This window comes from Dermacentor silvarum, chromosome 9 (assembly GCF_013339745.2).
Source record: "Dermacentor silvarum isolate Dsil-2018 chromosome 9, BIME_Dsil_1.4, whole genome shotgun sequence".
In the NCBI taxonomy this organism is placed as follows: Eukaryota; Metazoa; Arthropoda; class Arachnida; order Ixodida; family Ixodidae; genus Dermacentor; species Dermacentor silvarum.
This window is the reverse complement of record NC_051162.1, coordinates 128,655,997-128,676,955: the sequence shown is the minus strand read 5'-3', so window position 1 is coordinate 128,676,955 and position 20,959 is coordinate 128,655,997. Positions and strand designations below refer to the sequence as shown.

Sequence of the window (20,959 nt, the reverse complement as noted above, 5' to 3'; positions counted from 1 at the left end):
CATCAGTCAAGTACTACCGATTGTCGCACGGAACGAGCGAACGACTAAATTTTAATATGTGCAAGGATAAGAACCTAGTACAAGACCTTTAGAAATATTTATGCTGCTCTTTATAGTAATACACATCAACTTAAATTAATAAAGCACGTGTCACTCTAGTTTCGGTGTGTATTTGCTTCCCTCATACCAGCAACACTGGGGAGACGTCGCTCAAAGTCGTCGTGCGCATGTGGTACAACTTGTAGGCGACGAGCGAGCACGACAGCCATCTCCATCACGTTGCTTGTCGCTGTCGCGCGCAAGATCGCTTGCATGTGGTTTATACTTAACTGTGTAGTGCATAATAGTGAAAACAAGGCAATTTTTACAAAGACCTAGTTTTCATAATTTCTGCATAATTCCTGGCGCACAGCTCATTAAAAATTTGTCCTACGAGGAATTCATACTATTGTCACATGTCACAGCCAATCCTTGCATTTTGCAAAATGTTGTGCTGTATATCATCATTCCAATACTCATGTTATGGCTGATGTTGCATAATGTCAAGTTCACGAATGTAAAGTTCTTTAAAGTTCTCTAATGGGTACTCATTTTAGAATCCCTCTCTTTTTTTTTACAAGTTTCACACCACAGTGCACATCTGGATATCAAGGGCAATTCACATGACCCAGCGATACTTTATCAGCTGCATTCTGTTATGGACAATAGGATACCACTAGGTCGTGAAGCTGTGCTGCCTTTAGTTGCACAGTTCTGCCTGCAGCCTCTTTTCCAGCTATTTGCACTTACATTTACACTGCAATACCAGAGGCTTGATGCACTGTGGGTTATATGCATGATGAAGTGTCTTGGTCTTCTCCTACCAAGTTGTTAAGTCTGCAGGCTGGGGATATTTGCCATGCTCTCTCCTCCAGTGTTGCCAACCTTAGTCTTTGCTGAGGCAACATCTAAAAAGAAATTACAAACGAAAAGAAGCAAACGTCAATGTCATATGCCATACATTGAAAAAGTTCATTGCCCTCCTGTTTGCTGTGTGTAACTGAACCTTTGGTGTAGCAAACAAAACATTTTGCTCAAACTTAAAACTTATTTTTATTTGCTGCGTGCTATTCATCTGAAAAATAAAAATTATTGCCCTGACAAATTTAATAATGTTTACAGTGTGCTACTCATGCTTTGCAACACAAGAATTAATGACCCATTCATTCATTCATCCATTCTGGACTTCAGATTATGGTAAACTGGGAATTAAATGTGATAAACACGACACTACGCTAATAAGCATGTAACAGTGGGATCTAACTTTGAGCTTGTTTCATCGACTGTCTAGAAAAAGTTACAGAATATGTGCATCGAAAAAAATTCCAATCTGCCTATTCTTAAGAACTAAAGCAGTAACTTCATTTTCATGGTTTGTCTAATATGAAATTATTTGTTATTTTACTTTTGTTGTCCAACTTACATCCAAACACAGTGCAGTGCATTGACAATTCAGCTTGAGCACTGTACTTGTGCAAATGCCAGTGATTCCAGCGCACCCATTTTTCATGGTACATAAGACTGACGCACGGATTACCACTACATTTGATTGTGCCTATGTAATTTGTTTTCCTGCTCTGGCGAATGGGTGCAGTGTGCTCTGTGTCCTTGTTTGTCACAGCGAGTATGTCTGTGCATTGTGTCACCTATGCCAGCACCTTGCACAGGTTTTAACTCTGCCTTTTGCCCGTAGGTGTCGCCACAGGGCGGAAGTGAGGAATTGGGCCGAGAGCGAATTAAGGAATTTACATTTGACTATTCTTACTGGTCGGTGCACCCGAGTGATCCACACTTTGTAACGCAAGAACAGGTAATATCTATAGTTTCGTGTTATCCTTCTTGCTTAACAGCTCAGTGTTATTGGGTCATTTATTAGAGTTTGCAAGCGAAGACGTGTGAGTGCTCATAGATCTGGGTGTTGGACAGATAATCTGTAGCATCACATTGCTTCTTTTGACTCGCAGCTCAAGATTATCAGGCCATTAATTATATTTTTCAATAAAAAATACTCCGCTTGGTACAAGTGGTAGTATAGACTTGAGGGAACATGTAATATGAATGTCACTGCATGTAATCTTTGTAAATAACTGTGCTTGAAAACAATTTTTTAAATGGACTGCCAGAATAACATGAGCTTTAGCTATTTGAATAGTTGCTAAACTGTTGTTAAAGCTTAATAAGTAGCTGCTGTTGTAAAAAAAAAAAAAAAAAGTTGCTACTTTTATTAAAACTTAATGTCAAATAAAGCTTTAATCTTGTTCTATGGGGATGTCAAGGCTGCTAATGATTGCCTGCAGCAACACTGCTGTAGCAACATATACTGACAGAACATATTCAATGTTTTGTTCAGTCTTGCCTAGAGAGCTTTGCAAACCATTGCTACTTTCCATAAACTACATGATTGATTAAACAGAGACCTGCTGCTCCTATACAGAAGCTTGAATATATGTGCTTGAATTCCTGCATGTTAGTAAATCATTACTGGAAGATTTTTTTCAACAACAGCTTGATTTGGGCGAGTTGGTTCATTCTGAATAATGTAGGTACAGCGCAACAATTTTTGGAAGGAAACAAATAGACAGGAAAGAACGATGACTTTCAACTGAGTTTATTGAAGAAATTCCAGCCGCTTTTATACAGGGGAAGAACCGGGTGCATGTGCAACATTGTTCCACTAACATGTGAAACAACAGCTAACACGTTCCGCTAACACTGCGCAAGCGCAGCAACACGTGTGTGATTATACATGATAACATTGTTGGCCTTTTACCAGCTTTTTTTCATCAGGAAGGCCCCGGATCCATGCATTAGCCCACCTTCCCTTCACCTATCTGATAGTTTTCATTCCTCGGTCAACACTGTTATCATGTATAATAAATCACACACGTGTTGTTGTGCTAGCGCCGTGTTAGCGGAACGTGTTAGCTGTTGTTAGATGTTGTTTCACGCATTAACGGAACAATGTTGCGCATGCAATGGTCCTTCTCATGTATAAAAGCGGCTGGAATTTCTTCAATTAACTTAGTTGAAAGTCGCCGCTCTTTCCTGTCTCTCTGTTTCCTTCCAAAAAGTGTTGCGCTGTACCTACGTTATTCAGAAGATTTGTTAGGAACTAAGTATATCTTCAAAACACCTCCACTGTGCATAAGAACTTTGATGTATTGTGGAGATTTGGTTTATATACATTTAGTGTCAAGTTATGTTTACTTGTGCATAGACCCTTGCCTCAAGGATTCAAAGCACATTAATACTTGTCTTTTTATGAAAATCTTGTTCACTTTTACAAAATATTTTGGGTGACTTGGGGCAGGTTTTTAACGACCTTGGCCAGGAAGTTGTGGACAATGCATTTGAAGGCTACAATGCTTGCATATTTGCCTACGGCCAAACCGGGTCAGGAAAGACCTTCACTATGATGGGCTCTTCTGTGAGTTTGTTTTCCGGAACTTGTTTCCGAATTCTTTTTTTCTCTGCAGATTCTTCTGGCCATTGCTGTTGCTGTGTGCTTTACAAGCTGTAAAAAAGGCATTTATGGGTAGCTATATTAAATGGTGCTGGAACCAAACGAACGCGATTTACATTTATCAATAAGTTCATTCCGTCACTTCATCTGGGAGGGGATGAAGAGAATACCCTGTGAAGCATGTAGTATTTAAAAGAAAGCTTATCTCTGATCTAGCACATTTCGTTATGTGGGAAATATTATAGTGCCTTTATTAGGTAATTACTGAATAAACTAATAAATTTGATGCATTTAAAATTGAAATTATAGGTGCTGTAACAGCTAGTTATTTTTATTTACACTCAAATATTCTAGAAAAATTAATTAAAGCTGCAACTTACAACTTGAACATCCACTTTTGACTGCACGTGTTTTATTTATAAGGCAGTCGAACATTAAAGAGTCTATACTGTACAAGGTATGAATTTAAGACTTTAGACACATGCCTGTAGCCATACCTTTGGTTCCAATATGAATTATGTTAGAGTTAGGATGTAATGTTAATTTAGCATAGGCTTGTTACGATTAAATGTATAGGGAATTGCTCAGTTAAAGAAAAATTGCTAAAAATGCAGATTTAGGTGCATCATATTAGCTCTGGAAAAGTTGCTTTCTGATTACATTGCAATGATTTCTAAGTTTTGTTTCTGGCTTGAAAAAAATATTTTGTATGGGAGGAAGCCTGTGACGTTTGACTTCAAGATTAGCCGGTCAATTTCAGTGCGCATTGCATTGCATATTGCATAATGGCTACGAAGCAGAAGTCTTTTAAATGTAGAAGTGCATATTTGTTTCTGTAGTTGGGGACCTCATAACCATTCGACAGTTTAGCGATTGTATATTTATGTTGAGCGCTACTGACAGAACACTTTCTTGTGAGCACTGTTTCTAGATTCTGCATTGTTGCTATGATATCGAATGCCATATTATCGCTTAAGTTAAATTTTGGGTGTCTTGACTATCATCTCAGAGACTTCTCTTTTTTCAGGACAATGAAGGGCTCATACCACGAATTTGTCAAGTAAGTATGCTTGTCATTTGAAGTTCATCGCTCTGTTTTGAGTGATTTCATTGGGACATTAGGATGAGAGCTCAGCGTAAACATGCTTGATAATTTTGAAGAGGGTGACACTAGTAATGAACTATAACGGACTAATAATGAAGGACTGCTTTGTCACTGTGGTCTCATGAACACTGAGCCATTTACCATCATTACTGCACACGGTAGCAGGGAGCTGAATTTTTCTCAAAAGGCCACTCACAATTCAACTTCATGTTTGTTGCATGTTTATTGTGTCACACACAATGGCTGTTGGCCACTGAGAGACCTTTTTAATGGTAAAGCAGTGTGCCACCTCGTAGTGGAGAGAAATACCATTTTCCCGACACTATGGCCTCCAAGATTGGGTGCTTGTGGCGGACTGATCTCAGAGGCCATGCCACTAACAAGGCTCAGCACGAAGATCGACAGAAGAATGCAGGCATCACTGACACAATGGCACTGCTTTGAGTGCAATGTAGGAATAACAAAGAAGTATGTAAAGCCAAAAAGCCATGGCAGGGGCAAAGAATTGATTGCCGATAACTTGGCTCATACAAGGCTCATTAAAAAAATCCTCATCAGAAATATTTGTGATGATGCTCTGTAATAACATATGCATTCTGCACCTTTTTTAAGGTGTGTTGCAGTGCTCCATAAATGTGTTTCTCTTTACATCCAATTTTTCTCTCACATTGTTTACTCTGTTGTAGCCTAGAACCTGTCAAGTGTGGGACGCCATTATATATGTATTGTTTTTCTTTTCTTTCATTCTAGGCTATGTACACTAGGATGAAATTAGGGCAAAATTCCGGCACAACATTTCGTACAGAAGTTAGGTAAGTACTAAACTTCTTGTGTTAACTTGCACCCAATGTTAAAAATGTGTGGAAGCACAAGTTTGTGTGCCACACTGGTTTACAACGATGTCACCAGTTTGACAGTGGCAGTGCACATCAACAGATTTTTCAAGGGTATATCCTGTATTTTTTTTATTTCTTGATATAAAATATAAAAAAGAAAGTTGGGACCGCTGGACATTTGCTGTACAGGGATGTCAGTTACTGCTCCACAGTGCCCACATTGTTCAACTGATCAGTTAGCGCCTGTACTTCTGCATGATCGTGGCAATTAACAGCTGAAAAGCGACCACACGAAGTGCCTCATTATACTTACTATAGTAATTTACATAACGAGAAGTGTTACTCGCCTCAAAGAAATAAAATGAGATTGCAAACCTAGCAAAGGTCTAGTGACAGTGACTTGAACGGTTGAGATCCTGTGCATGTAGTATTATTGTGCCAAGAAGCCATTGATAGAGCTCATTTCAGCAGTGTTACTCCAACCACGACAGCTCCGTAGAATTCCTTGGCAACAATTTGCACATGGGCAGTTGTACAGGACAAGCTGCTGAAATGACAGCGTGCAATTTCATGCTTCCTTTTTTGTGTCCAAGATAAATTTACCAACCCTCGACAATACCAGACTAGAACTGTATTTGAAGGTTTTGTATCCTTAAAAAAATCAAATAAACATAATACCTCCTTCCTTTCGTCTTTATTGTTTTTCATCCTTGCAGTTATCTTGAAATTTACAACGAAAAGGTAAAAGACCTGTTAAAGCGAGAAAGCACACAGCACAATCTCAGAGTCCGAGAGCATCCAAAGCTGGGTCCATATGTACAAGGTGAGTCTTCTAACAGCTGTTTGAACGTCTGTTTTATCTTTAGCCATTTATTAAGTGGCATGCTCAAATTATTCAAAGTGTGTTTTTTATTTTCAGTCTTGTCTTATTTACAGCCATCATTCTTTTTATAGCTGATTTTGGTATTATTGCTTGCATAGTTGAAGTCGATCAAAGACAATGTCTTCGTGAGCAAGTTGGGTACGAGAATGGGGCAGAGTCGCTGTGCACGGCACTCTATTGTGTCCCTCCACACGTGAGAGAAGTAGCAGGAGCGTCGGACTGCACTATTTTCGGGATCAGCCCACCTATTTAGACTGCACACACCCTCGGGAAAGGCCCACATATTTATACTGCACATCGCTACGGCAACGGACCACATTTTTAGACTGCACTATCTTCAGGATCAGCCCACAAAAAAAAAAAGGCTAGAAACCCAGATACCGAGTACATAAAAGCGGGAGTAACTTGCCAAGGAAGACATTCTCTTCAAAGAAGGGGGGATCATGCAAGGCGTATTTAAGTTTTCTGACTAAATGAGGAATCAAAGCAAACAGCTCTTCTGTTACAAAGCCGGTGGAAACACCAGTTCTGTTCATGAAATAGGTTCTAAACATGATATTTTCGCATTTATAACTGTAACTGTAATTGGCAGGCGCCGCTGTAAAATACACAAGGATCTCTTTCGATGGATCTCTAGCAACACACTCGTGGTGAAGATTTGAGTTCCATGGAACATTCAAAACGCAGTGTTTTTGAAGTGTAGTACGCGGCAGTACTGGCACGACAGCTGTCTCATGTACTACAACCTGTGATTTGAGTGCACACTCAACAAAGATTGTAGGCTGCGGATTGGAGTGATTGGCACATTTCATGCTTAGCAGGCACTTTGATGTCGTGTTCTCATCTCAAGAACCACATTTCCTCCATGCAATACAACTTGAGTGGACAGACTTCATGAAAGGTTGTTGTAAACCCTTGACTTCCGATATCCAGTAAGCATATGGAGAGGGTACGATCGTAAATATGAGCAATCGCTTTCTTTGATGCTCAGCTCTTATCAGCGTGCCACAATCTCGGGTCTGTAGGTCAATGTTAGGTTTGCTTGCACAAGACAGGAGTTGGACAGACTTCCCGAAAGGCTGTCTGCACTTGCCAACTGACAAGGCAAGGATGCCTCTAAGAATAAGTGAAAGCATCCCTTGGTGCCTGGCTGTTATCTTTACTGGCCTTATCTTTAAGATGTAGGTGTGTTTATGTCAGCAAGATTTTTTTTTTTCATTTTTTTTTTTTTTTCTGTGTTATGCGCCTCTCTCTGTGCTGTGATTTCAGGGAAGTTGTTTCACAAAAGCAGTGGTCATCACTTTGGAATCCCTGAACACTCGCCACAATTTCAAAACCTTTAGAAAAGACTTTTGAACAGACTTTTGTTTTCTATTAAGGGGCATTGAGTGATTGGCAAAGTGCAGCAGCTATATTATAACTTACACATGGTTGCACTGATGTCCCTTTGTTGTACCTTACATAAAAAGATGAGTAAATAATGTTACTCTGTAGATGTAGATAATATGTATGTAGATTATTATCTATGTAGATAATGTTATGTAGATAATAGTTATGTACATTATTATCTATGTAGATAATAATGCATCCCTACATCCTCACTTTAGATAAATACATTTTAATAGATGTACTCAAATAGGATAATATCTGCTATAGCCCTGTATGTTCACTTAAATTAATGTCTAGTTAAAAGAACCAGCACTTCTTTACTTTCTCATACTTACCAGTGATAAAATTGTTTATGTTGCTTGAAACATACAGTGGTCTTGCTATAGTGAGATCAAAGTTCTGCGTCCATTTGTGCATAAAGGCTGACCTTGAAGACGCATTAATATGGCATAACATATGTTTATGACTTTGTGCTTATGCCACTGCAAGACTGTAAGAGTCAAAAGAAAGCTTCATTTCAAACATTTTAAGTTTTAGTGAAATATGAGCGCAGTTTCCTACTACTTCAACCATTAAGGAGAGGAGAAGGCTGCTTAGGGAATGAAGAAAATAAGACAATGGTAGTTATGTCTATACATATTCATGTCATGTAGGAACTGCTTAACGAGGCTTCACTGCCTGGTATGGTTTTTGAACTATGTAACTGTTACACTACAATTTGCAAATCTCTATACACTCCGCAGCTGTGCACAGTAAATTGCTCTTAATTGCAATGCTTTTGTATCATGAAGGTGACATAATTTTTGCTATTTACATTGGATATAGCACTGGCGTCCTGTTAGAATAACTAGCTTGTTACCCCTGCTGCTGCACTAGATGTTTCTCAATACATGATGCTTTATCGAGCTTTACTGCCCATTGCAAAGCCAGCAGATGTCTGCTTTAATGAATTTTTAATATTTTTCTTTTATTTTATTATTAACAGACTTGTCACGCCACCTTGTCATGGACTACTCTGATGTAGAGGAGCTTATGGCACGCGGAAATGCGCACAGGTGCGTTCTATGGCTTAGCTTGCTAGGCTTAATTAAGTTTGACCTTGGCTGTCACTGAAGGTGTCATTTATTCTTTTGCCTTTCTTTGTGCTTGGTAGGACGACTGCATCCACAGCCATGAATGATGTCAGCAGCCGGTCGCATGCTATTTTTACATTGAATTTTACTCAGGTAAAGCTTTTCCGTTTGATTATTTCCTGTGTAGGATCGCTTGGCAAACTGTTAAACTGTGAAACTTTAGTTGTTTCGCTACAGTGAACTTCAAACACCTAAGGCAAAAATTAGCGACGGAAAACTATAGCAAAGCCAAAGAAGCATCGTTAAGTGAGAGTTGAAGGAATTTTTATCATCTTATTTAGAAGCTGCTGCCTTACTAAGTTTGTTTTGAATGCCACAATGAGGTTTCATCTTTAATCTTGAAATTACAATGGTCAAGGCACAGATTACTGCTCATGCTAAGTGGTATGTTTTCACGTGTTTCTTTGTCTGCATATTTACTGGCTTTAACATTTTTCAGGCAAAATTTATTCGTGACCTCCCGAGTGAAACGGTCAGCAAAGTTAACTTGGTTGATCTTGCGGGCAGGTAAAGTTTTGATTTTATGTTATTATGGCATTTCTATTCTTTTGAAAATGATCAGTATTGATGTACAATGATGTGATTACTTCTTTAATCAGTGAGCGAGCGGATTCCACCAAGGCAACTGGCCAGCGTTTAAAAGAAGGTGGCCACATCAACAAGTCTTTAGTCACCCTTGGAACAGTCATATCGGCACTAGGTCAGTAGACATTAGCCTTTAAGCCAGCATTACTGTTGTTATCCTCTTCGTGTTGATATTGCTACTGCTGCTGCTGCTGCTGTCATTGTTGTTGATAAAGCTGTAAATTGATTATCAAGCAGGTAGTTATTGCCAAACAAAACATTCTGCGATTTCTAGTGGATTGAACAATATAAGAAGTGATCAACAGACCTCCTAATATTGAATGAGAACATTAGCACCTTGGTAATGATAAGTTTCTGTATTATTAGCATCTTACAAAAATTAGTTTATCCTATATTGATTAAGAGTTTAAATCTTCTACATTCCGTGTATATATGCTGACTAAGCTTAGGAAGTTGGACACATAACATACTGATAGTAAAAGGGAAGGTCAGAACTTTTATCGTAAAAGATGATTACTAAAATTAATTTAATGCACATATTAACCCAGTTATTATGATGCATTTCTTTTGTACCATCTGACTTTGTTCATTTGTGTTATCATCGCAGCAATGTCAGTCAAAGCTGGCTGTGATAATGTTCAAGAAAACTACCAGCGGAGAACTCGGAAGAAGCACTTTCTTCCCTTGTTCAGAAGTTTTACTCTTGTCAACTCCTGTTTACTTGTATACTTAGATATTTTAGTTGTTCTTCAGTACTTCACTCACTTTCATGCCATTCTTCATTTTCTCACTGATGAAGTGACCTCTTTCAGCCGTTTGTATATGTTGGGTAAACTTGGGGAGATGTTCTATTATATGCACTTTTTTTTTTATTGCTTCGAGTTATCTGCCCCTCCTCTTTTTATAATGCAGTGGTTTTAAAAGTGGTGTCACTCTGTTGTGTATATACCAAGAAACTAGGCAGAGTTTCGGATAAGTTCATTTTTTTCTCTCTTTCTTGAACTCACTAAATTCATACTTCTTAAACCTTCCCTAGTGAAGGAAGACTATTAGTTGTCGTATTGGTTATTATGCGGTTCTTTTCTGAGGAACCTCATTTTACACACACTCATTAACTAGATATTAGTAATGTAAGTCTGTGCTCCTTTACATTTTTTAGTTTTTTATGTGCCTTGGTTTGATCTGAATTAGCTTATTGTAACCAGTGTACAATCTGAGCTTCTGTCAGCTTTGCTCTGCAAACATCAGTTACACCCACCTTCTCCCCACTCTTCATTCCCCTGTATAACGGTGTGAATGCAGCACAAAGTGCCGAAGTGTGGAAAGATAGACATGTGTTTAGTAGAAAAAGGTATAAACACAAACCTATCTAACTAACACACCTAACCACAATTCTGTCTTCTCACATTTTGGTGCTTTGCACTGCATTTACACCATTAACTTGGACCAACTAGCCCAAATCGGTATCCTGATTTCCTGTTTCAATCGCAACATGTAGTTGGTAGAGCAGGTAAAGTAAATGTTCATCTTTTCAGGATGCGTGCAAATTCATAACATTATCGCAGTTGTGCATTTACCTGTGTGTCTTGATGCAGTGTTTCGGGGTTTCATATTTTAATTACATTTTTGCTTTTCTGTTCAAAGCCGAGCTGTCGACCAGTCACAGCCGGAAGCGCGTGTTCATTCCTTACCGGGATTCTGTCTTGACGTGGCTATTGAGAGACAGCCTGGGAGGGAACTCCAAGACAATCATGATTGCCAGTGAGTGTTGCTGAAGGAAAATCTTGCTAAATAGTCGAAGATAAAAGTGTCTACTGACCACAAACGTGACAAAACACAAGACGTTTTTGCCAGCCTTGTTCACTATCATGCAGGAGCCTTTTTTCACAATATTCATGAACAAGTCTCTTATATGGGTGCTGAAATGTGTTTTTTTTTTTCTTGTTTGTGGTTGTAGTTTATTTTTACCTTTCACTGTGATTTGTTCCAATTAGACGAGCTTTCGTGAAACTCGTGACTGTCTTGCTGAATTTAGATGTTTTTCATTTTTGGATAATTAGAATTGCATAGTGCAGTGCTTGCTGTACTGATTATTGCGCCATTGTAATGCTATACTGATTATTGCGCCATGGCTAACACAGACAAGTATTTATGCAGCTCTTGCTGAAACCACTAGCTTGCTTGTGCTCAGGTTTTGGAAAGAGCTCTTGGTGGTGGGATTTTTTTCAATGTGATGCTTAGTGTAAGCACAGGCATCACTTATTTAAAACTGGTTGGAATGCACCATTCCACATAAGTAGGCTTAACAAAAGACACGAACTTGCATAGGCAAAAATTAACGATGCCATCTGTTGCTGGGAAGACAAAATGCTCACCAAGACACCAGACGATGATTGCCTTGTTGGCAATACGTAGCACATGAAGTTTTGCACTGCGGAACTTTTCTCGTTTCTACATCTTTGTTTGTATACGTTTTCTGGGCTTAGAAATTTCTACTACTTCTTTTATTTGGACCATAGACTGGCATATACAGTCAATGTATAATTTTTCGGACTCCCTAGTGGCCACGAAAACGTCCAAAAAATCAGGCAGTCCGAAAAAAATTATACCATCTTCCCGTAGGGGAACCCTGAGTAGTATGCGAAGCAGCCATGGAGTCGACTCAAGGTAGTTTTATCAGCTGTATAAACTTGGACATGCAGCAGCACCAGCAACGCGCAGAACTGTTGTCGACGCCATCGGTGTTTTGCCCGCGTTCGCACCGAACGCGCGCGGCGGTGGTGACTGTTGCCGGTGCCTCTGGAGCACCTACTGTCGCGCCTCTAACCTAAACTGCTTCGCATTATCGCGCGCAGAGCCACAGGTGTTGCCATTCGTTGCGCAATCCAGAGAGGAGAGGAGCGTCGGAGAGGAAGGGGGAGGAGGATGCGCATGAATGCCGAGAGGAGAGGAGATAAGACAAGGAGAGGAGGGGGAGGAGGATGCGCAGTGCGGGTGTGGATGCCGCATGGCAGAGGGAGGGAGGGAGTGACATAGGCCCGACCATAAGATGCTTTGCATCTAAAATGAATGCATGCCTTTTACTGTTCTCAAGGATTCAAATCGCCACAGGCATGTCCGAAATAGCTCTGAAGGCCTGCCAGTACACTTATTAGGTGTTTCGGGACTCGTACTGTGACAGGAGACTGTCACACTTCTATAATACTGTGCACACTGTGCTATACTGTGCACGCTTGTACAATTAAGGATTCCAAACTGTGTCCCGTGACAATTGCCCCTTCCCACTCTTGGTATGCTTCACCGCAATACTTTGCGTATGCTTCACCGATTAACACAGCTGTATTGAGGCGAAGCTGAGTTTCAGGAACCGGCATTATGCAATGCGTCATGCTTTTTGAGCTTCGAAGCCATTGGCGAAGATTACAAAGGCAGAGTCAGTGCCATTGCTGATAGTGGCGAATTCTTTCAATGAAAAACATGCCACTGGCTATGGCTGCCAGTGGATCTGCGTGCGAGAGCGCCTGTTTGAGGTGGCGAGATAATCAAAATGGCGGCTGTGGTGGCTTCGATAATGCCGTTTCGAACCTGCAGTCATGGCAAAAAAGTCCAGAAAATCGGGTGGCGAAGGTTTTTTGCGTCCGAAATTTCGGACATTCTTATACATTGACTCCGTGGGGTACGTAGCAGTGCCGCGAAGGCATCCGAATTATCGGGCATGTCCGGAAAATCGGGCATTCGGAAAATCAGTCATTGACTGTATCGTATATTGAAATTAAAGAAGCAAATAATAGTCTTCAGTACATGCCATTGCATGAAGCCACATTCATAGGGTTTCATCTAATAACCTCTGTGGATGGAGCCACAAAAGCACCAATTCTCTCTGTTTTGAGTTCTTGAATTTTTGGCAGGTATTACATGTGTGAAAACATGGTACTTACTGAGAACTCGTTTCACATGCAGCCATCTCTCCTGCGGAATGCAACTATGGAGAAACGCTGAGCACCTTGCGCTATGCAAACCGTGCCAAGAATATTATCAACAAGCCGACTATCAATGAGGTCAGTTCACACATGCTGTTTGCTTATTACTATGCATATTTCTGCTACAGTGACTCCACCTAGTATCAATCAGCTAGCCCAAGAAGCAGTTATTTTTGGCTATTTTCTGAGAGACTTAATGGGAGACAAAAAAAATGCCAAAAAACAACTTTTTGTAACATTTTTTTCTTCTTTGTTTTGCGTGTTCGTTATAGTGAGATTTACTGTATTCTTAAAGATAAATTTCCATTCGATTCATGGTCATGTATACATTAAGTGTCTTGACTAGTGTCTTGCCATTGTGGGCTTTTTTTTTTTTTTTTTCAGGATCCAAATGTCAAACTCATCAAAGAACTTCGAGAAGAGATTGCCAGACTACGGTCAAGAGTCGGAGGGGATGATGTGAGTATCGAATCATCTACCTCGATCACACAGCCGAGATATATTGCATGCAAAAGATAACCTGCTAAAATTGGCCACCCTTGTGATTTCAGAGTAGCACGCAGGTCATGGAGAAGCTCCAAGAGAATGAAGCAAGGGTAAGCTTTTATCTCTTATTAAGTGGGTGTAGAAATAGCATAAGCACGCATCATATTGTACTTACTGACTTCGATTTCTATTTCACCCATCAGGTGAAATTTTTGACAGAGGAATGGACGGAGAAATGGAAGGAAACTCACAAAATTCTAAAGGTAAGCTTCAGTTTGTAGGGTTTGGTTTGAAAAATAGAAGCAGATAAACATCATGACTAGTTAGTCACTATTTTTTTTACAAGTGCAAATATGCAGAATCAACGTTTTATTCTGGGGCAATGTTTCATTGGCTCCCCTGTTTTGGTTCATGCTTGTTTCATTTTATTTTTGATTTGGCTTAATACATACGGGCCCCTTACGAGGAGCATAAATAATGATGCTTATTTCTTATTTCAGATTACAGAAAGGGTAGCTTAAGCATTACCTTACATTTCATTATAGTAAGTTCACTTGCATGCATTAACACTTACATGCATATACTACATACACGGATTAGGTTTACCAAGCTTACTCTTACACACATTTCTGTATTTAAGACTGACTTGCTTTTAGACTATTAATATAAATTTAATTTTCTTTTTTTTTTTTTTTTTGCTCTTATGATTGGTGTCTCAGCATGGTGTAGTAATTGCCATCACCGTGAAACATTTTGTCGTCTTGTTGAGCTGCCCTGAATTTTGCCATGACTCTGGTACCAGTCGGTTAACTTGAGAGTCCATCTTTGTTGCAGGGTGTTTGTTGTTATGCACCATTACTTTAGTGGTGTCTGGTGTTACTCGACATAGAATGTTTCTCTTCTAGGAGCAAAAGACCCTAGGCCTGCGGATGTCTGGCCAAGGCGTTGTCCTCGACTCCGAGCGGCCACACCTGATTGGACTGGGGGATGACATTCTGAGTACAGGGGTTGTCCTCTACCACTTGAAGGTGCGGGTGGGGCCTATTAAATCTGTAAACCCTTCGTAATGCAGTGGTGCAGTTCTAAGTAACGATGTGGTGTCTGTTTCTACAGGATGGGAAGACCTTCATAGGCACTGAGAATGCAGTGACCAAGCAAGATATTGGTGAGAATTATTTCATTTTTATAATGGACTTCTACGCTCTAAGAGACAAGATCTTTATCTTTTTGTACTGGTGGCAGCACCATGTAATTTTACATTGTGTTGGCTGCTTAATTGAGATGATGGTTAAAAGGCACTCAGTCATACAGTGTATTCTAAAGCTGCACTTTAGCGCTGTTGAATTCATGGATGTTCTTCTGCTAGGATGAGTGCAAGACAAATTCTCGGCACTTACAAGCTGCAAGATCTGCCTGTCGTGGCTGAGCTGATCAGAATAAAGATATAAATGTGGTCACTATCCAGGACAAGGATATGGAGTATCATATTAGAACCTGAAATTCTATGGTAGAAACCTTATCATGTTTCAAGGAATAGTTCTGTTTTTTTACTTGACTGGTGACTGTGGTTTTTGTGTTGACTGGAACAACTTTGATGGAAGCCTTCCTTGGCATTTAGGACCAGTCACTGCCTTTCGAGTCTTTCACATCTGATCCCTGATTCTGCTGGAAATCTGGATCATCCAGAGCCTTGAATTTTGATCATTCTGTCTGTGTGGTTGTGGCGCAGTCCTGTCTGGATCTGGAATCCAAGACGAGCATTGCTCCATAGAGCTGGTGGATGGTGGGGCCACCCTCTACCCGAACTCAAACTCCGAGTGCTGCATCAACACAATGCCTGTGGACAAGCCTACCAGGCTCACACAAGGTTTGTGAAAACACATTCTCAAAGAGATTTTTTTTTCCTCCATTTCCAAAGGATATTGTGTAGTTATCCTTCATAGGATAAGGATGATGATTAATGAAGTTTTATGGCACAAATGCTACTATGGCTTCAAAGTGCCATTGTAAAGGTGATTGGTCAGCTCAAAGTAATTAAAATGAAAAAAGCTAATCAGTGTGTATAGGGTTGGATAAAAACACTATGCACATTTTTTATGGAAATGAAAAGTGGGATCCACATATCTTATAGTTAATATCAATGCAGTGAGGGTGGGTTCCAAGACATACCTGCCAACTCTCCAAAATTTTTTGTAAAATTCACGATATTGGGATCGTTCTACGATATTACGAACACTGCTTCAATATTTATGAATAAAGGGGAACTGTTAATGAAAGCGTCTTACTCGTCATTCTTCGACTCCTCACTTGTCAGTCTTTTGGCAGCGAATTGGACACAAGAGGGGTACTCTCTTCAGGCAAGTTTGTCCAGACAAGTTTCTCATGCAGGCGTAATCGGAAGCATCAAAGCTGCTGAGAAAGTCAATGTGATCCAAAAGCAAGGTGTTGCTTGTCAATCTAGCTGTTTCAAGTTTGCTGCTGCTAGAGTTCTATGGCTATATACAAATCATCACTAATAAAGTGTGTGTGCTTCCCTCAAAAGGCTTTTGTATAAATAATAAGTCATGGTGATTAGGCTGAGACAAGAATTCTGTTTACATTATGTGCAAGATTCTAAAGTACTTTAAACATGCCATGGTGGACTCCGTTGCTTTCACTTTCACTTCTCTGTCTTCTATCTGCCGCGTTGGTGCATGCTGTCTTTCCTTCTTAAATCTGCCTCTTAGAGGAACGACTATTCAACAGCTTGTCTCGGAGCACGCTTTTATAAAAATGCATGCTGTTCCCTTTCCCCTGTCAGTTTTGTGTCCGCAATATCTTGTCAATCATAGTTTCACAGGTTGGCAAGTATCCAAAAATACTTTCCAGTCTTAGGATGTTCAAGGGTTGTGAAACCCACTTCAAATTGAAGTGGTTAAGGCTACCGCAGTTACTGGCTCATCTCTGATATAGGACTGGGCTTAGTTAGTATTCTTGATTAATTACTGTTCATGTAATATGCATAAAGTTATTTAATTGGCTACACAAGCTTTCTGGAATGTTAGTGACACTCAAGCACATCATCAAACTTATGCCATCATTCTCGCTGCTTTAATTATGAATGTTATAGTGATGTTATCTGTATGTAGCATGCACATAGCCCCCCCCCCCCCCTTTTTTTTTTTTTCAGGCTGTGTTGTACTGCTGGGATCGACAAATGTTTTTCGTTACAATGACCCTGCTGAGGTGCACAAGCTTAGAAAGGAGAAGGAGAGGAGGGTAAGTCACATGACCTCCACATGCTAGCATTACTCGGTTATTCTTTTCCTTGTTGCTATGACGGTGAAAAAAGTTTTCTTTGGTTTCATAAGCTTTCTTTATTCTCTCTCTCTCTGTTTCAGTTTGGTAACTTTTGCTTATGCCTAAAAAGGCATAAGGCTAAATTTGAGTGTGGCTGTTCATCTTGGTTTTCATTCGCTGCCTTTGTGGGGGGGGCACTGGAATGTGGAAATCTCTATCCCAGTGTCTCTGCACACACCTTTGAAGCAATCAAACTGTCTTGCACTCAACTTCTTTATGCTCATTGTTGTACTGTCATATTGCTTGAATGCTAGCACAAGTAATAGGACTTGGGCTTCTGAATAATCAACATTTTGAACTATTTTCCGTGGGCAAATGCACATTGATTGCTATTGAGAGTTGTCACTCTTGTTCTGCAAGTGACGGTATGCCTTACCGTGTTGTACTTGTTCTGACCTAGTCTATAGTGAAGGAACATCATTGATAATTGAGTGATTTGCTTAATTCATTTTTCTTTCCAGTCACTTATGAACCTGTCCCACTTGTCTTTTCTGAGCCGATCAGCGGGCGACATGTCCAAGTCGACAGAGAGCATCTGCGGAAATGGGTGTGTGGCCAGCATCACTGCTATATGTTTGTGATTCTCCTTAAAGGGGCCCTGAGCCACCCCTCCAGCTTGGTGAAATAACAGTCTGCGGGTAGCATACACTGCTGTGAACATATCACCGTGGCCACCATGGGGTGCCGCCACAAGTCCACTGGCTGCGCACTGTAGACAACTGCGTTTGGCTTACGTTTAGCACGTGGTAGGTACCAAAATCGGAAGTCGGGGCCTCTACGTTAACTCGCTGTGGACAACCACGTTTGGCTTGCGTTTAGAGCGACGTAGGCACCCAAATCGGAAGTCCTGGCATCTACGTTAACATCCAAAATGAAATTTGAACTGTGCACCACAGTGACAATTCGAAGGCGGAGCGTTGTGGCCCCGCCCCACTCCGCCGTAGCCGTCGCAGTGCAAGGCACTGAAGGAGGAAGAGGAGCACAGCGGAGGCCGTGTTTGATCACCAATAACTCCACTTCTGCTGAACGCATTGAAGTACTTTTTGCAGCAAAATATGCTTCTGATTGTGAATCTTTTTCGACAAAGTTCTTTCATGTGCATTGGAATGATAGAGCAATCAAATCAGCACTCAAATGCAGCCACTGTCATTACCTTGTGACAGCAGTAATGTTGCAGTACATTGTTGCATTCACGCGAGCCCCTCTGACTGTTCTAGAATGTGCAATGATAAATGTATAAAAGCAGCCACACTCTAGCAGCTTGATTTGATTCACCGGTTGCTGACTATGCTCCCTTCTATAATTGTCATTTAAGTGAGTGAGCAAAAATATCTGTTATAAGACCTGATACAAGAACCTGCATGAAGATAAGAATCAGTATTTGCCCCGAAGGTCTACTAATGTTGCTTAGCTTCCCAAGCACAAGTTCACCCAATAAGCTGTTCGGGGACGGTATTATCAAACGATCACTTTCAGGGACACAATCACTTTCAAGATTTCGCACAACTCGGCAACGGGCACGTCAAAGTATATATGACCGACAGCATTCCTGGTGCTGTGTGAAGATAGTGAGCTTAGCACAGTACCAGGAATGCTGTCAGCCGCATACGCCGACGTGTCTGATGCTGAGTCGCACAACATCTCGCAGAAGTGATCACTCCGCATCCCTGCTTATTCCATTCATTCTCTTCGACAGCATTTCTGTGTGAGCACTGTCGCTACCTTGTGACAATAGACGGCATAAAGGAGTGTTCATGCTTGAGTTGGTCAGTGCTAGCATTTAACTAATTATGAATAATTATTCATTTGCTTCTTAGGTTTGAGGCTCATGAAGATGGAGGTGAAAAGATTATGGACATGAGGTGAGCCTGAATTTTCTTGCGAAGGTTTCTTGCCCGACAGAGTGTCAAAATAATACATCTTGTGCATTTTTACATTACTTGACGCATTAAACAAACAGCATGGAGAATCACAGGTGCCAGCCAATGACACTCTAGTTCTGGGGATGACCAGACTAAGTGGTGGTTATTTATATCTTAAAATTTTTGATTTACTTCATTATAGGCGATAATTTGTGACATCTGTGTTCGTTGTATCGGAGTTCCACTGCATTCAATGTTTTTCTTCTTTTTGGCCTTCAGTGTCCACAGAATGTTTCTCTCTCTAGAATATCCGTTCTTTTTGTTTGTTTTGGTTTATTGGTACATTTTTGTATACAGGTCATATATGTGCATAAGCTGTAAGTTCAGAAGGAGGTTCTGTGATAAGACTTACAGGGGCTCCAGCTCCTTGCTCTGTTTTGAAACATCAGTGCATTTCTCAACACTTCACATTTGTTTCTTTTCATGTGGCACGTGTCGTGTGAGCAGCATGCGCCAGTTGTTGGAAAAGCAGTCGGGCAACCACGAGGAGCACAACAACAACATCAGCAGCGTTGTCGCTCCGCTGAGCAAAGAGCAGGAAGCTGTGGAGGCACAGCTGTCTCAGAAGCGCGAGGAGCTCAGGCAACTACAGGAGAAGACCGAGGAGCTCAAGAGGATGGCCGATGAGGTAATGAGCACCCATTCTAGATGCACAACTTTATTTGACTGCACACAAGCCTTGACGAGGAAGCACAGATAAAAAAAATATATAGAATACCGTATTTTCCAGTTCATGGACTGCACAAGTTTAAACGTCGAAATTTCGCATGGTGCAGACTAAACGTTATTTTCTTTTTTTATATCAGAGGCACATGTGAGAATGACGGAACCAGACTGCACCTGCAAATTTTTTATGGGGTCAATCACTTGGCAAAATCAGCTTTGCGATGATCGTCGCTGCATGCGAGCAATATTTCCAGCTCGTACTGGCAGTGAGTTCCTAAGGCAAGCTAACACTGTTCACGATACTTAAAGTGGCTGCTTTTAAATTGCCTGTTTATAGAAGGGCAGTTTTTATTCAAACAGCCCTGAAGTGAGCGATATTAAAGGGTTTTAGAACTGACTCCTATATACAATCTAAAAAAGTATCCACGCTGGCTGGGAGCTTGGGTCATCATGGCTGACAATAAAATGTTTGCTTATCTGCTGTATACTGGTTTCAGACAAGTTTTAAAAAAAACTTCCTTTCAGTCAAAATTAGTCCATAAGGATTATACAGCAGGCGCGGACTATCAAAAAAAAACTTTTTCTTTTAAACCCAAGTTGTCCCCTGCAGACCATGCACCAGGTGCAGACTATAGCCCAGAAAATACAGGAATTTAAGAGCCTACTGCTTCAAATAAGGTGATAAGCTTGTGAGCGCCCATCGATTGCTTTGACCAGGAAAAAATTTGACTAGCTTATTCAGTGGCTGCATGTTATGCATATGTGAAGAATGGTGGCACGCACATGCAATGATCGAAACCTCTTGATCTCACGTGGCCTGCAGGTGTAATTTTTTGTGTAGCAAAATTAGTGGAAGACCAGCGCTCTTCCTGTACTGTTCTTTTTCTCTCCTGGAGTGCTTTCTCTCCTGCAAGTGTTGGAAATGTCACAAATGTCTAGTTTCCAACTAGCCCGGCTGTCACCTTTAAGTGGGCATTTAATTTGTGATGTCTTCATTATAGCCACATGTGCCCAGAGTGTTCATGGTGGCTACACATTGTGTCCAAAAGACAGGATGTCACGTGAAGCATGAGATTTCCTGCCTTCATTTATGACCATGCTGCAGTGGATATATTTCATAATTGTAAAGCTAG

General features: G+C 40.6%; 1 protein-coding gene across 2 annotated transcripts in view; it reads left to right on the top strand.

Moving 5' to 3' along the window:
- Nucleotides 1–20,959, top strand: part of LOC119464284 (kinesin-like protein KIF16B) — a 55,027-nt gene that overhangs the window by 7,661 nt on the left and 26,407 nt on the right. For both annotated transcript variants that reach the window (XM_049656265.1, XM_049656264.1), the window contains 21 exons: nucleotides 1,733–1,849; nucleotides 3,350–3,466; nucleotides 4,530–4,562; nucleotides 5,358–5,419; nucleotides 6,160–6,266; nucleotides 8,701–8,770; nucleotides 8,869–8,941; nucleotides 9,288–9,355; nucleotides 9,448–9,548; nucleotides 11,078–11,194; nucleotides 13,394–13,491; nucleotides 13,798–13,872; nucleotides 13,965–14,009; nucleotides 14,103–14,162; nucleotides 14,805–14,927; nucleotides 15,013–15,064; nucleotides 15,629–15,766; nucleotides 17,069–17,157; nucleotides 17,700–17,785; nucleotides 19,056–19,100; nucleotides 19,608–19,788. In XM_049656265.1, the coding sequence (XP_049512222.1) occupies nucleotides 1,733–1,849; nucleotides 3,350–3,466; nucleotides 4,530–4,562; nucleotides 5,358–5,419; nucleotides 6,160–6,266; nucleotides 8,701–8,770; nucleotides 8,869–8,941; nucleotides 9,288–9,355; nucleotides 9,448–9,548; nucleotides 11,078–11,194; nucleotides 13,394–13,491; nucleotides 13,798–13,872; nucleotides 13,965–14,009; nucleotides 14,103–14,162; nucleotides 14,805–14,927; nucleotides 15,013–15,064; nucleotides 15,629–15,766; nucleotides 17,069–17,157; nucleotides 17,700–17,785; nucleotides 19,056–19,100; nucleotides 19,608–19,788 (1,857 nt within the window). The remainder of the gene's footprint in view (nucleotides 1–1,732; nucleotides 1,850–3,349; nucleotides 3,467–4,529; nucleotides 4,563–5,357; nucleotides 5,420–6,159; nucleotides 6,267–8,700; nucleotides 8,771–8,868; nucleotides 8,942–9,287; nucleotides 9,356–9,447; nucleotides 9,549–11,077; nucleotides 11,195–13,393; nucleotides 13,492–13,797; nucleotides 13,873–13,964; nucleotides 14,010–14,102; nucleotides 14,163–14,804; nucleotides 14,928–15,012; nucleotides 15,065–15,628; nucleotides 15,767–17,068; nucleotides 17,158–17,699; nucleotides 17,786–19,055; nucleotides 19,101–19,607; nucleotides 19,789–20,959) is intronic.